The sequence below is a fragment of the Stomoxys calcitrans genome, chromosome 1, assembly GCF_963082655.1.
Source record: "Stomoxys calcitrans chromosome 1, idStoCalc2.1, whole genome shotgun sequence".
NCBI lineage: Eukaryota > Metazoa > Arthropoda > Insecta > Diptera > Muscidae > Stomoxys > Stomoxys calcitrans.
In genome coordinates, this window is record NC_081552.1 from 19,944,879 (window position 1) to 19,957,784 (window position 12,906).

Below are 12,906 nucleotides of genomic sequence, written 5' to 3' on the forward strand. Positions count from 1 at the left end.
CAAGCAGGTCCAGACAACATTTATGCAGACACGGTAGCAGATGCAGTAAATGGCTACCGGGTGAATGTAGTCCTTGTAACGGCCTCCTCCCATTGAACCTGAAGAAATTGATCTCCCCCGGCAAACCAGAGTAGTTCTGGCTCAATTACTTTCCGGCAGATGCAGCCGCCTCAACTCTTATAGAGCAAGGATTGATGCCGAAGTGCAAGATGTATATCTCGATTGTAACCAGGGACCGCACGATACACTTCGCCTGTTTAACTGTCCAGCCAGACCCAGATCCCTGTGGGCGCATCCCATCTTAGTCGCAGAGTTCCTTGGTCTTGATACTGAACAGAATCAAGCAGACGAAATATAGAATACAACAAACTGCTACAACAACAACATTTGAAGAAGATAAGTTGTAAAACAAAGTTTATTTCTACACCACTTAGATATTTCAATTTACGGTATTTGCCACTCAAGGTAGTTTCTCTGAGGGTACATTTTTGTTATTGTTCTAATGACACTACCTCTTAATTTTACCATGATAGTATTGTTATTTTTAGTGTATTATTATTATTAACTGTATGCAAAAATTGCAATAAGTGAGATTATTATTTGGTTAAAGAAGGTCAGAGCCTACAATAACTAAAGCTCACTGAACAAAGCTTTTTTAAACGCTTAATAGGCTATTAAAGGTTTGTGAAAACGGTTTTTGGTGCAAATGCCTATTAGTACTTTATAAAGCCTCCATAACATTTTGTGAATAGAGCTATAAGGCTATAGCTGTCACGACTTTAGTTATATGTCAACAGTGTTTGTTGTATTTTTATAAATAAAATTCATATCTACAAGAGGGTGTTACTTCGGCGTTAAACAACTCAACTAGCATGCCATCGGCTTCTGCTTGCCTATTATTTTTAAATCGAGGTGAACTACTGCTATTTAGGCCTCATATTCAAGCCTTCCTTCGTTATATGCCTTTATCATACTCAACGACTTTCGTTAATATAAGTCAATTACTTACTTTCTTTATTAATTATTAAAAAATTACACATTAGTGTGTGTTATTTAAAATAAGTTAAATATGTTTATTACGGCTTATATTGTTTTCCAAATTATTTACTATTATGTACTAACATATCTCAGATCAATATAAACACTGAATTAATTATAATTTGTTCATTGTTTCATGTATTTACAGACATTGTTTTTTTTTCCAAAAAGCTCACAATTCTATTGTTCGGACTTTCACAGTTATTTTTGTATTACATACATAAAGTAATTTTTGTATTTAGAAAAAAAAAACAGATAAGCAAACAAGCTACAGCAAATTGGTTATCAATTGGGATGCCCAATCTGCCATCTTTTAGTAGCAAAACAGTCTGTTGAGGCCCTTGGTTAGGCCGAAATCGCGGTCACTGCAGCATGCCCAACACATTTTGCACACCACGTTTTGATTAAAATAAACTAGAACGGCTAGAAACAAAAACCCATTGGTCTAAGCTGGACGCAATTCCAACAAACTAAATGAAAAAAAAACTTTTTAGAAAATAAAATAAAAATTTTTTTTTTGGAATTTAACGTTGAAATTGGTAAAAAAAAAATTAACAAAAGAAAAATTAATAAACAAATAAAAAAGGTTTAAACTTAAGCTTTAAATGTTTAAAGGCTGAACTGTATTTTACGGGGTAGTTCGCAAAAATACTTTTGCTACTTCCCACTATTGGACATATGGAGAAGAAGAAAATCTTAAACCCGGCCGAAGGCCGTAAAATTCGTCCAACTTTAGTAGGCAAATAGAGCTTTATTTTAAATACCTTTGTCTATTTCCCACTGTTGGACATATGGAGGAGGAGAAAAACTTAAAATCCGGTCGAGACCGACAAATTTTTCCAACTTTGGAAGGCAAATAGAGTTTTATTTACAATAACAATAACAATTTCGTCAATTTTCCAAATAGGGGTAAAAATTCTCAAGACCCCACAGGTCCTTCCCGGGTCAAAATTTTGGACATTTGATCGCATATTCGTAATCTACTAATCAATTCCTTTTATTTGATACTCAGATTGACCAGTTTGGACTACTTCCCCCAAGGGGGGTTTTTGGCCCCAAAAACGGACTTCATAATCGGGTTTTTGGGGTCAAAATTAGGGGGTTAGCAAAAAAATTTGATTTTTTTTGCGAACTACCCCGTAAAATACAGTTTTGCTTGTTTAAATACAAAACTTAATTGTGAAAAAAGGACTTCCATTCTCAAATTCTTTTTGTTGAACAATTTCGAGAGAAATATCCCCCTTTCTCTCTCACAGGTTCTGGCCCTTAGTGTTTAACAAAAACTATTATAGCCCTCTCTTCTTTCTATTCGAATATTTACAATTGTTTGTATACACAAATTTATAGTCAAGCAGCAGTCGCTTCTTTAAGGGCATTTTGGCACTTCTCATCAATTGCTCACGCACTGCACAATCCTTGTCCGTTAGACGCTACTTGATGCGAGATTTTTTTCTTACAGGACTGGAGGATATATCATCTTCAGGATTACCTTTAGAAGATGCGATTTTGGCCTTTGACAAATCATCAGTAAGGGAAGTGCTGATTTCGTTGTTTTCCTGGGTATTCTGGGAGGAAGTTTGTTGTGGGGATATCAAATGTTCATGTTTCCTCTGTTCCTTAGCTGAAAGTTCGTAAGCACATTTGCTTAAATAATTTTTCGTAGTTTCGTTAGAGGTGGATTTCTCTTTCATTGAATTATAGTTGCTTTTCGCCTTTGTTATGCTACTCGTGGAGGTTACATTGTAATTTTCATCTTTGTCTGAATTTCTTTTCGATTTCGATCGACTGTATTTACGATGGCCATGATTTACAGCCGACTTGATACCCGTTGTGGCGGGTTCCTTTAAACCCACACTTGATTCACTTGATTTACTGGCATCTGTTGAAGATTCTGAAAGTTTAAGTTTGCTGGGGGATAGGGGTATTGTTACCTCAGCAGCCATAATGTAAATTTCTTTAGCAATTACTTCTGGTAGATTGACTTTACTGTCAGAAATTTCATTGCTAGTAGTAGCTGCTGCATCTACACCGTCACATTTCTTGGTTTTTGCTCGTAACAGTTCATTGAGAGAATTTGCAGAATCCAAATGTGTGCCTTCTAAGTTTGGTTTTGAATCATCATCTCCACTGTTTAATTTATTTGGGGGTTCAGCAGATTGTGGTAAATATAAATGGTTGCCTTCTAAATTTGGTTTTGGATTGGGATTTCTGGCTTTATCCAATGTTAAATCATTTTCATTGTTCAAGGGATCACTAGATTTTTGTACACTTGAATGGCTGCCTTTAGGATTTGATTTTGAATTGGCATTTTTGGCTTTATCCAATTTGAAATCACTTTCCTTATCTGTTTTTTTTGCTTTACCCAAGGGATCGTTGGTTTTATGTGGTTCCAGCAATTTACTTTGCTTTGAATCGATGATGGATTGTTGATTCCGAGTTTTCAGTTCTTGGGTAGAATTGGAATTTGCCAACTTTGCCTCTTTATCCATCGATGTCTTTTTGTTTGCACGAAATTGATGAGTCTTAGCATTTACTTTATAATCTATACATGGATGATCCGATTTTTGGGGCGTTGAAGTTGGCTTTGGTTTTTTAGACTTTTCAAACTCCAAATTGTGTTTTTGTACTTTGGGCTTTTCTTTTGTCTCAGCTTGTTGGGTATTGAGAGGATCCTCTCCCCTCAGGCCCTCCATGTATTTCGTTGGTATCATATTTTGATCCATTGATTGACCGATTGTCACAATTTGTTTAAGAAAAATGGTATCTGACTTGGGAGAATCACCTCTTTTTGGAAGAATTGACGGCACATGTTTGCTGGAAGTAAAATTTGGTGCAGAATGTGTACATACAGCCTTTACATCGTTTGCCTTTCCGTTTTCCAAAAAAATGTTTGTCATATCATCTATGGGCTCTGATGTTACTTTCTTTGCATTTAGCCCTGGCTCAATATTTATGATTTTTGGCTTTACTTTACACTTTGCCTTCTCATTTGTTTTGTGTTTTTTCTTTGTTATCTCAATCTCCAAAGGATCCCTGTCTTTTCCTGGCTCCCTTAAAGCGGATTTGTTTTTAGCAATTTTTGATTTTTGTTTTTTCCCTTCACTTTCCTTTTCTAAAATTGTAATGCAAGGCTTCGTTTCCCTTGATTTATTAACATGTCCTTCTTTAATTTCCTTTTTGGGGGTGATATCTTCCTTGTTTTCTATTGTCAATGCAATTTTAGTTTTGGTTGCCCCTCCCTTTGAGGGTTTCTTTTGCTTAATAAGGTCAATAGAAACTTTAAATTTATTTGATTGGGCCTTATTTTCACTATCAATAAGTTTATAGGCCAAATTTTGCTCTGGCAATGATGACACTTCGGCATTTGTGGCCTTTATCTTGGGTATTTTAAATTTTCTAGTCTTTGATTTTTCTTCCAAAGCGGTTGGACAAACGATAAAAGTAGATTCGGAAGGTTTGGAGGCACCTTCGGTTTTGGTCATCAAGTGTGTGGTTTGAGTTGTGTGAGAAGAATGTTTTCTCTCTGAGAAGCCTTTCTTTTTTCTTTCTTTCGGTTGCAAAGACCTGGCATTAGACTTGTGACTAGATTTGGTTTCCTTTTCAGTTTCCTTCTTAACTCTCTTTCTCTTCTTTTCAGATTCCTCTTTCAATTTTTCCTGCTTGTTGTTGTTGGAAGTCGAGATTAAATGTTCCACTGCCATGTCGGCAGCAGGATGTTGAACAACGATATGCTCACTGCTTTGATGTGTGGTGTCCACCTGATTATTTTGTAAAACATTTGATGGAGCGTTTTCTGGCAGCTGTATTAAAGCTACAGGCCATGTGTTGCCTTTAGGTGCGGCCAGCTCTTGGGGTGTAGTTTGAAAAAATACTTCTTGAGTAGAAGACACCTCTTGTTCTGAAGGGGACATCATGGATTTATTTATGGTTCTTAGGGCGTTAAATTTTTCTTGCTTCAAAATGTCTTCTTTCAAGTCATTTGTTCCATATGATGTGGATGCATTGATGGTGGAATCTATGGCTAAGCAATTTACAAAATTTCCATTAAGCATATCAAAACTCTGCAATTGTGCAGAGCCACAGCTTAGATATTCACCAGCAGCTGGGGCTGTAATTAAATTTTGATTATAAAGGCTCCTAGAATTTGTCAAGGATTCGCCTTTGGTAATATGAGCTGATGTTGAAGGCTGGGTGGTATGGGATATAGATGTCAACCATGGTTCTATGGCAATCTGCTTTTTGATGTCTGCTGATGATTGCGGTTCAGCCTTGAACCCATGCTCTGCTTCATTTGCTACAGAGTTATGTTTACTTTCCTGGGTATTTGTATTCAATTGCTTTATGTAACCGTAAGAAACTATCATTGGTAAGGCGTTTTTAAGATTTTCCCCATCTTGCTCATTATAATAGCATGAGGTAGGTGAAGTACATCCTCCATCCTCTAAACCATTGGAATTTGAGTAGGTATTATTTTGGCTGAGAGCAGGAATGTCTATAATTTCAACCTTGGAGTTAAAGGTTACAGTTTTCCCAGATTTCATTTTTGGATTAGCAATATGCTGTTGATCGTTCATATCTCTTTCGATCTCCATAGGTTCCATATCATCCACCATTTCAGTGGGAGACCATGTAGCAATACGTTGCTCATCTTCAGCACAATAGACTCTACGTAGTATAGATTTGCCAACATTCTGTAGACCGGCTTTATAGTCATTTAATTCTACCATTTCAGTGGGTGACCAAGCTGGAGCATATTTCTTCTGCATTATGACGTCTTCTTTTGTCTGCTTCAAACAATGTGATATATCTAAATGGTAAAGAAGAACATGAAATTTTTTCAACAAGGGCAGGTGGGTTTTAGTTGATGGAAAATGCGGTATCATGACCATTTCTACATTACCTCTTTGAACAGAAGTTACACTTTCCACACTTCCACCTCGCATAGAATTCCTCAAACTATATGTTGGATTTTTGTTGTCATCTATTTGATTTGCCTGGAAAGTTTCTTCAAGGCTGTTGATGGATATATTCATAACATTCTTTATTGACGATAATTCCCTACTGCCTTGGTTCTTGACTTTCTGTGACGTTTCCATATCTTTGTGGCCTTCCCTGGTGGTCTTAACACTTCCAATCTCCCGCCTTATTAGGTTTTCCTCATTATTAGTTTCTAAACTGGTGTGTTCCAAAGGCATAGGCTTGTCTCTTACCTTCTGGTTGGCAGAGTTGAAACAGGTAGAGGCCATATCAACTTGTAGAAAATTGGTGGATACGTTAAGCGGCACTTGAGCTTCTACATTTTCTTTTTCCAAAGCAGAGGGTGCTCCAACGATTTGATGTTCTGTATCTGTCAATTTTGTAGTCAAAGATGATTCTTCACACCCTTTGCCTAAAAAGCTAGCTTGTGATGGGTTCTCTCCTATTTGTATAGGCGGCAGGGTTTGTACACTTGTTATAAGCAAAGGAATTCTGTGATTTGCCATTAAACCATTAGTATGTGTCGTAGAGTTTTCCAAAATGTCATGCAAACCATCCTCTTCGAAATTTATTATGGTCCTCTCGGCTGACAAAGACATTTGGGTGCCTAAGCTGCCAACATTTTCCTTTTCTGCTAGATTTGCTTGAGGTATACCGACTTCTGTGTCTGCATCTTCGGCATCCATTTCACGTTGTATTTCATTTAGGACAATTTTCTCTATAACCCTATGCATATCCACCACATCATTTGCCGTTTCTTCTGGTGAATTATTTAAGCTAAGGGCTTCATTAACCACCATGGGACTTGTTGCCTCATTGCTAACTGTCTCATTGTTATAATTTTTTGTGGCATTCTCATTTTCCAATAGATCTTCCAAAGTTTCCAAGATTTCTTCTCGTTCTGCAGTTTCAATTTCTTTGGAGAGATTTGCCATTGTAGAGGTATCCGGAGATGATAAACGCTTGGCAATAACATCCACCATGATTTCCTTCGAGAGCTCTTTGTCGCTTGCATAGGTTACAGATAGCGCCGAATCTACATTTCCTGTTGCATTCCCTACGATTTCCATTTGTTTTTCGATGCCATTGTCTTTTAGACATTTTTTATTAGGACGATTTACATTTTTTCTTCTGTATGGAGCTGCGGGGGGAGACATTTTATTTGCTTGTAATTGTGTGGCCAATTCCGTTTCCGATTCAGTTTGCCTTAATGAACTTTGGGCTGATATGCTGGCGTATCCTTGATCTTTAGCAAAACGTGGAGATTGGCGCAATGCCAAAACTGGTAAATGCTCTGCCTCGGAATCTGTAGTTTGTACCAAATGTGGAAGGACACTTTTACGCCTTTCTCTGGCAGGGCGTGCAGGTCTCTGGTATTCAAATTCAGAATCTGTTGTCTGGTCTCCTTCTACCATCAGAGCACTTGTAGTGCTGCGTTTTCTTTGCCTCATATTACGCGTAAAAGACTGAGTGTTAGATGGTTTGTGGGAGGCATCTTCCTCTTGTCTTTTTTCATTTTGCCTGCACTGGCGTACAGGCCGTTTTTGGGGGATGGCATTCACATTTGGCTTAGGTAACTGCGATTTCCTTCTTTGTTGCTTAGTCTTTCTGTGTTTCAGAGGCAGCAGATCTAACTCTGAGGAATCTTTGTCCTCAACATCAAATTTTTTGGCATGGAGACTCGTTTTTTGGGGGCTATTCAATTTTGTGACCTTATTGATTTTAACATTTCTGCAAGGTTTTGTTGGAGATTCCTTTTGGGGATTTTCTTCCAAATCTGCTTTAGTATTCTTTCCAGCTTTTTTGTTTGAAGGCAAATCTTCTTCGGATCTAAGGAAGTCAGAGTGGTTTTCCAGCTCACAATAGAATTTTGGTTTATTTCTGGGCATTGAAAATCGTTTTGTTGGCTGTGATTCTCCATCGGAGCTTTGTAGCAAATTTTCCCTACATCTTTTATGAGCCCGAGAGCTTGAGTCAATATGAGATTCTTTGCTTGGATGGAGGTTTGTCCCAATTGGAGATTCATGCCTTGCAAGAGTGGTTTTAAAGGTTGGGTGATTTTGACATAAATTTCCAATTTCCCCTCTATTGCCACTATTGCTGTGAAGACATTCTTCTGCCCCATGGTTGGGAATAGCATTCCTTTCACTTTCATCATCCGACTGACTATACAAATTCATTCTTTCCAACTGTTTCATGGTCTCACTCTGTTCCAACTGAAACTGTTCTCGCTTTTGCAGCTTGTCTTGTCTACGACGTTCTTTTTCTCTCATTTTCTCCAGTGCACGTAATTCCAATTTTCTTCTTTGTTTTTGTAAAATCTCATTGTACATGGCATCTCGTTGACGTTCATATTGTAACAGCTCTTTGGTAGGTCTTATTATCACAGCACAACGCTTTGACAATTTCTCATCATGATAAGGATAGGCACCATCATCGACGTCTGCGTGGAATCCGTTTTCGTGCCAATTGGAATCTTCATAACTACTGCCCCCTATCTTATTGGATTGTTGTCCTATACTGTTGCGCTCGAAAGTAGAGCATTGGCCATAGTTATTTGTCATATAACTATTAAAATCGCTATGGCCAGATATGGTGTACCTTCGTTTATTCAACGGACTGGGTTTGAGAACAACAGGGCTATTCGTCATAGGTGTTTGTATGTCAAGGCAGGCGGAAAGGTGACTTTGGTTCTTGTGTGAAAACCTTGGATTGGTTGGATATATTGATGGGTAGCTCGAGCAGGATGAGGAACATACAGACAATAGACGATTATTACGAGACTCATCGAAGACATTCTGAAATAATGTGGCAGCGGTGGCAATGTGCTCTGTATGATGGATTTAAATAGAAAATTAAAAGTGGATTATTAGAGTGACAAATGTTTAGGTTGGACATTTTTTATTAATAGAAATTGTAGAGACAAACAAAAATCAACCCTATACACCTCGATCTTTAAATTCCAACGAACCGCGTTACCTTGATGCGACTTTACCCATTAATGCTAAATCTCCCCAGCAAAGTTTATTAGATTTTTTTTGTATAATTAAATGGGGACAATTAAACGATTTTAAAAAATATTGCTATTATAAAAACGGAAACTTAATTCTTAGAGAGCCTCCTTTATAATGGACGATATATAGGGAGTGCTACTAATATTGGTCAATCTACATCATTTTTATCATCTTTTGCATGAGTATGCAAATGTAAATTTGCCCATGAGCATTCCATTAAAGAACAGGGGCAAACTTCTCACATATCACTGAGGCTGTCCGATTTTAGTGATAAAACTTATTGGTTTTGTTTAATAGTATGCAAAAACGTTTTATTGGGTTGCCCAAAAAGTAATTGCGGATTTTTTAAAAGAAAGTAAATGCATTTTTAATAAAACTTACAATGAACTTTAATCAAATATACTTTTTTACACTTTTTTTCTAAAGCAAGCTAAAAGTAACAGCTGATATCTGACAGAAGAAAGAATGCAATTACAGAGTCAGAAGCTGTGAAAAAATTTGTCAACGCCGACTATATGAAAAATCCGCAATTACTTTTTGGACAACCCAATATTTAAAGTATATTTGGTATGCTAAGCATTTACGTAGATATTTACACTTAGATGGTTACAGAGAGAATGAAGATAAAGTAAAAAAAATGAAAGAAAAACACATTCGTGTTGAAGAAAAAGAGTTGCCATACTTTCATCACTCCTGCTCAACATGAATTTTTGTGCTCCTTGGTTGTCAATATGTAATATAGTAGACTGGTCATTATAACAATTCAGTTCTGCCAAAAGCCGTTTTAAACGAATCGGCTCTTTTGATGCTTCGGAAACGGCCATGTATTCGGCTTCTGTACTGCTCAGTGCAACTGATTTCTGTTTCTGTGACTCCCAGGATATTGGACCCTAACCAAGGAAGAAGATGAATCCCATATAAGATTTCCTGTCTGTCGAATCTCCTCCCCAGTCGGCATCAACATAACCATGCAACTGACTTTCATTGGATTCATATCGCAGCAGTCAATTGTACCTGCCAGATATCGAAGGCTATGCTTTAGTCGAGTCAGGTGTTCTCTTCGTGGATCCGAATTCCGTTGAGCTAATTTGGATATAGAACGTATGTATTGCAGTATTTCGGGACGTAATTGTGAAGAAATTGACAGATACATTAAGGTACCAACCATTGATTGATATTTTGCCTGATCTACTTTTTCATCATCGTCTTTACAGCTTATTTGGTAACTGGCCCCCAAGGGAACTGTCAGAGGCTTGCAATCCTTCATACCATAGTTCTGAAGTATTTCACGGATGTACTGTGTCTGGTTTAAATTTATTCCCCTAATCTCTTCACATCGATCTATCTTAATACCTAGGAAATGGTTCAGTTGGCTCTTCTCGATGACATCAAATTCTATCGAGATTTCCTCTTTGACTCGAAGGACTTGTTATTTATCGCAACATCCAATAATAATGTCATCGACATATACTGCGATTAGAATCAATTGGCCATCCTTTGTTGACTTGTAAAGACATGGCTCATTATCACACAGAGAGAAACCCACATTACGTAACGTGACGTCTAATTTGGTATTCTACTCTCTGCCGCTTTGCTTAAGGCCATAGATGGCTTTGTGGAGAGGAACAATTTTATTGGATGATTCTTTACTTGCCTGAAGATCGCCATTTAAATAAGCTGTACCAACATCTATCTGATGCAGATGTATCTTTTCCTTTACAGCTAACGCCAGCAACATCCGAATCGTAGAATAGCGAACAACTGGTGAGAAAGTTTCTTTAAAGTCAATCCCGTAATGTTGGTTGCAAACTTTGGCCACAAGCCGTGCCTTATGTCTTTCGACTTCACCGTGCTTGTTCTTCTTCAACGCGAAGACCCATTTAAATGGTATCGCCTTGTGTCCGCTTGGTAGGTCGACCAAAGACCAAGTTCCATTCTTGCCAAGAGACCGATATTCATCCTTCATAGCATCTAGCCAGTAAGTACTATCTACTGCTGATATGGCTTCTTCTACTGTTTGTGGGATACACTCACCTGTGGCTACAAAAATGTCACCTTGTCAGAATTCTCGTCTTCGCCAGCGGTATCAATTCCTTCAAAATCGCCCATCTCGTCTTCTGATGCCACATCTTCTGGTTGTATCTCGGTACCTGCGCTTTCATTGAAACTGATTGGCTGTTCTGGTACAATATAGTTGAAAATTATAATCAGATCCTCATTTGTAGAATTTTCCACCTGATTTAAATTTGAAGTCTCGTATCCGCACACATCTTCGTCGAAAAGCACGTCACGCTGTTCAACAATTTTATGTTTTCTGACATCGTACAACCGATAGGCCTTGGCCGTTGTAGAATATCCCATCATGATATATTGATTACCTTTGGCATCGAGTTTGGACTTATTTGATGATTTATCTAGGGCGACAGCACAAGCACCAAATGTCCTCAAATGTTGTACGTTACGTTTTCTGCCACTCCACACTTCGTACAGTGTCTTATTTTGAAGATGTTTCGTAGGGCACCTATTTCGAATGTGTACGGCTGTATACAACGCCTCTGCCCATAGGAACGATGGGACATTGGCGTGTACCATCATAGACCTAGCCATTTCGACGAGTGTACGGTTAGCCCGTTCGGCCATACCATTTTGTTGAGGAGTATGTGGCACTGTGAGTTGGCGAGCGATGCCCTCCTTTTCCAAATTTTGAATTGGTGTATTCACGTCCATTATCAGAACGCAACATTTTTATTTTACATCCTGTTTCTTTCTCCACTTGGGCTTTAAAAATCCTGAATTTTTGAAAGACCTCGTACTTTGATCTCAAAAAGTATATACAAATTCTTCTGGACTTATCGTCGATAAAAATAACAAAGTACTTTGAACCTCCTATTGAGCTTGTCCGGAAAGGTCCACATACGTCGGTATGAACTAGCTCCAATAAATCCTTTGATTTTGTTTATGATTCATATGGGAATGGCAAAATGTGAATTTTGCTAACCATACACGTTCTCCAATCCATTTCATATCCAGAATTGACCATTATGCCATTTGCCAAATTCTTACTTGATATTTCCTGTAGGCTTTTAAAATTAAGATGGCCAAATCTATTTTGCTGTGTCACTTTGTCGTTGTTGAGCACAAATATTGGGTTGCCCAAAAAGTAATTGCGGATTTTTCATATAGTCGGCGTTGACAAATTTTTTCACAGCTTATGACTCTATAATTGCATTCTTTCTTCTGTCAGTTATCAGCTGTTACTTTTAGCTTGCTTTAGAAAAAAAGTGTAAAAAAAGTATATTTCATTAAAGTTCATTCTAAGTTTTATTAAAAATGCATTTACTTTCTTTTAAAAAATCCGCAATTACTTTTTGGGCAACCCAATACATTTTCGATGGCGGCGTTGTCAAAAACAAACATATTTGCTTTTCTCAATGGTTGCAAAACTGTATCTCCGTCTCGGGTTTTGACTATAGCCTTTTCCTCATCAAAAGTTACAGTTAATCCTCTACCAACAGCTTTGCTGACTGAGATAAAATTACCCTGTAACTCAGGAGAGTACAATACATTTTTGAGCTTGATCTTATAATTATCATCCTCTAACCAAACGTCACCTTTCCCAACAGCGTTGATGTGTTTGTTGCCGGCTAACGAATTCATTATGTTTTTAGAAATTTGTCAACATGTCGCGGTCGCCGCTCATGTGCGACGTAGCTCCGTTATCGACATACCCTCTCTTTCTCTCCAACGGTGTACTTTTAGCCACTGCCAACATTGTCATTGCTTGCGTCTTCTTATTATATTTATTTTCACATGCATTCGCAAAATGACCAGCTATGCCACATATGAAACATTTGCCTTTGAAATTCTTTTTATTCTG

The 12,906-nt window shown here is 37.7% G+C and overlaps 1 protein-coding gene across 1 annotated transcript in view; it reads right to left on the reverse strand.

Moving 5' to 3' along the window:
* Positions 1-1,918: 1,918 nt before the first annotated feature.
* The window catches only part of LOC106084653 (uncharacterized), a 145,536-nt gene continuing 134,548 nt past the window's right edge, over positions 1,919-12,906 (reverse strand). The window contains exons 13-14 of the mRNA XM_059364477.1: positions 5,939-8,845; positions 1,919-5,845 (exon numbers count right to left, since the gene is read on the reverse strand). Coding sequence (XP_059220460.1) covers positions 2,469-5,845; positions 5,939-8,845 — 6,284 coding nt within the window. The 3' untranslated portion in view covers positions 1,919-2,468. The remainder of the gene's footprint in view (positions 5,846-5,938; positions 8,846-12,906) is intronic.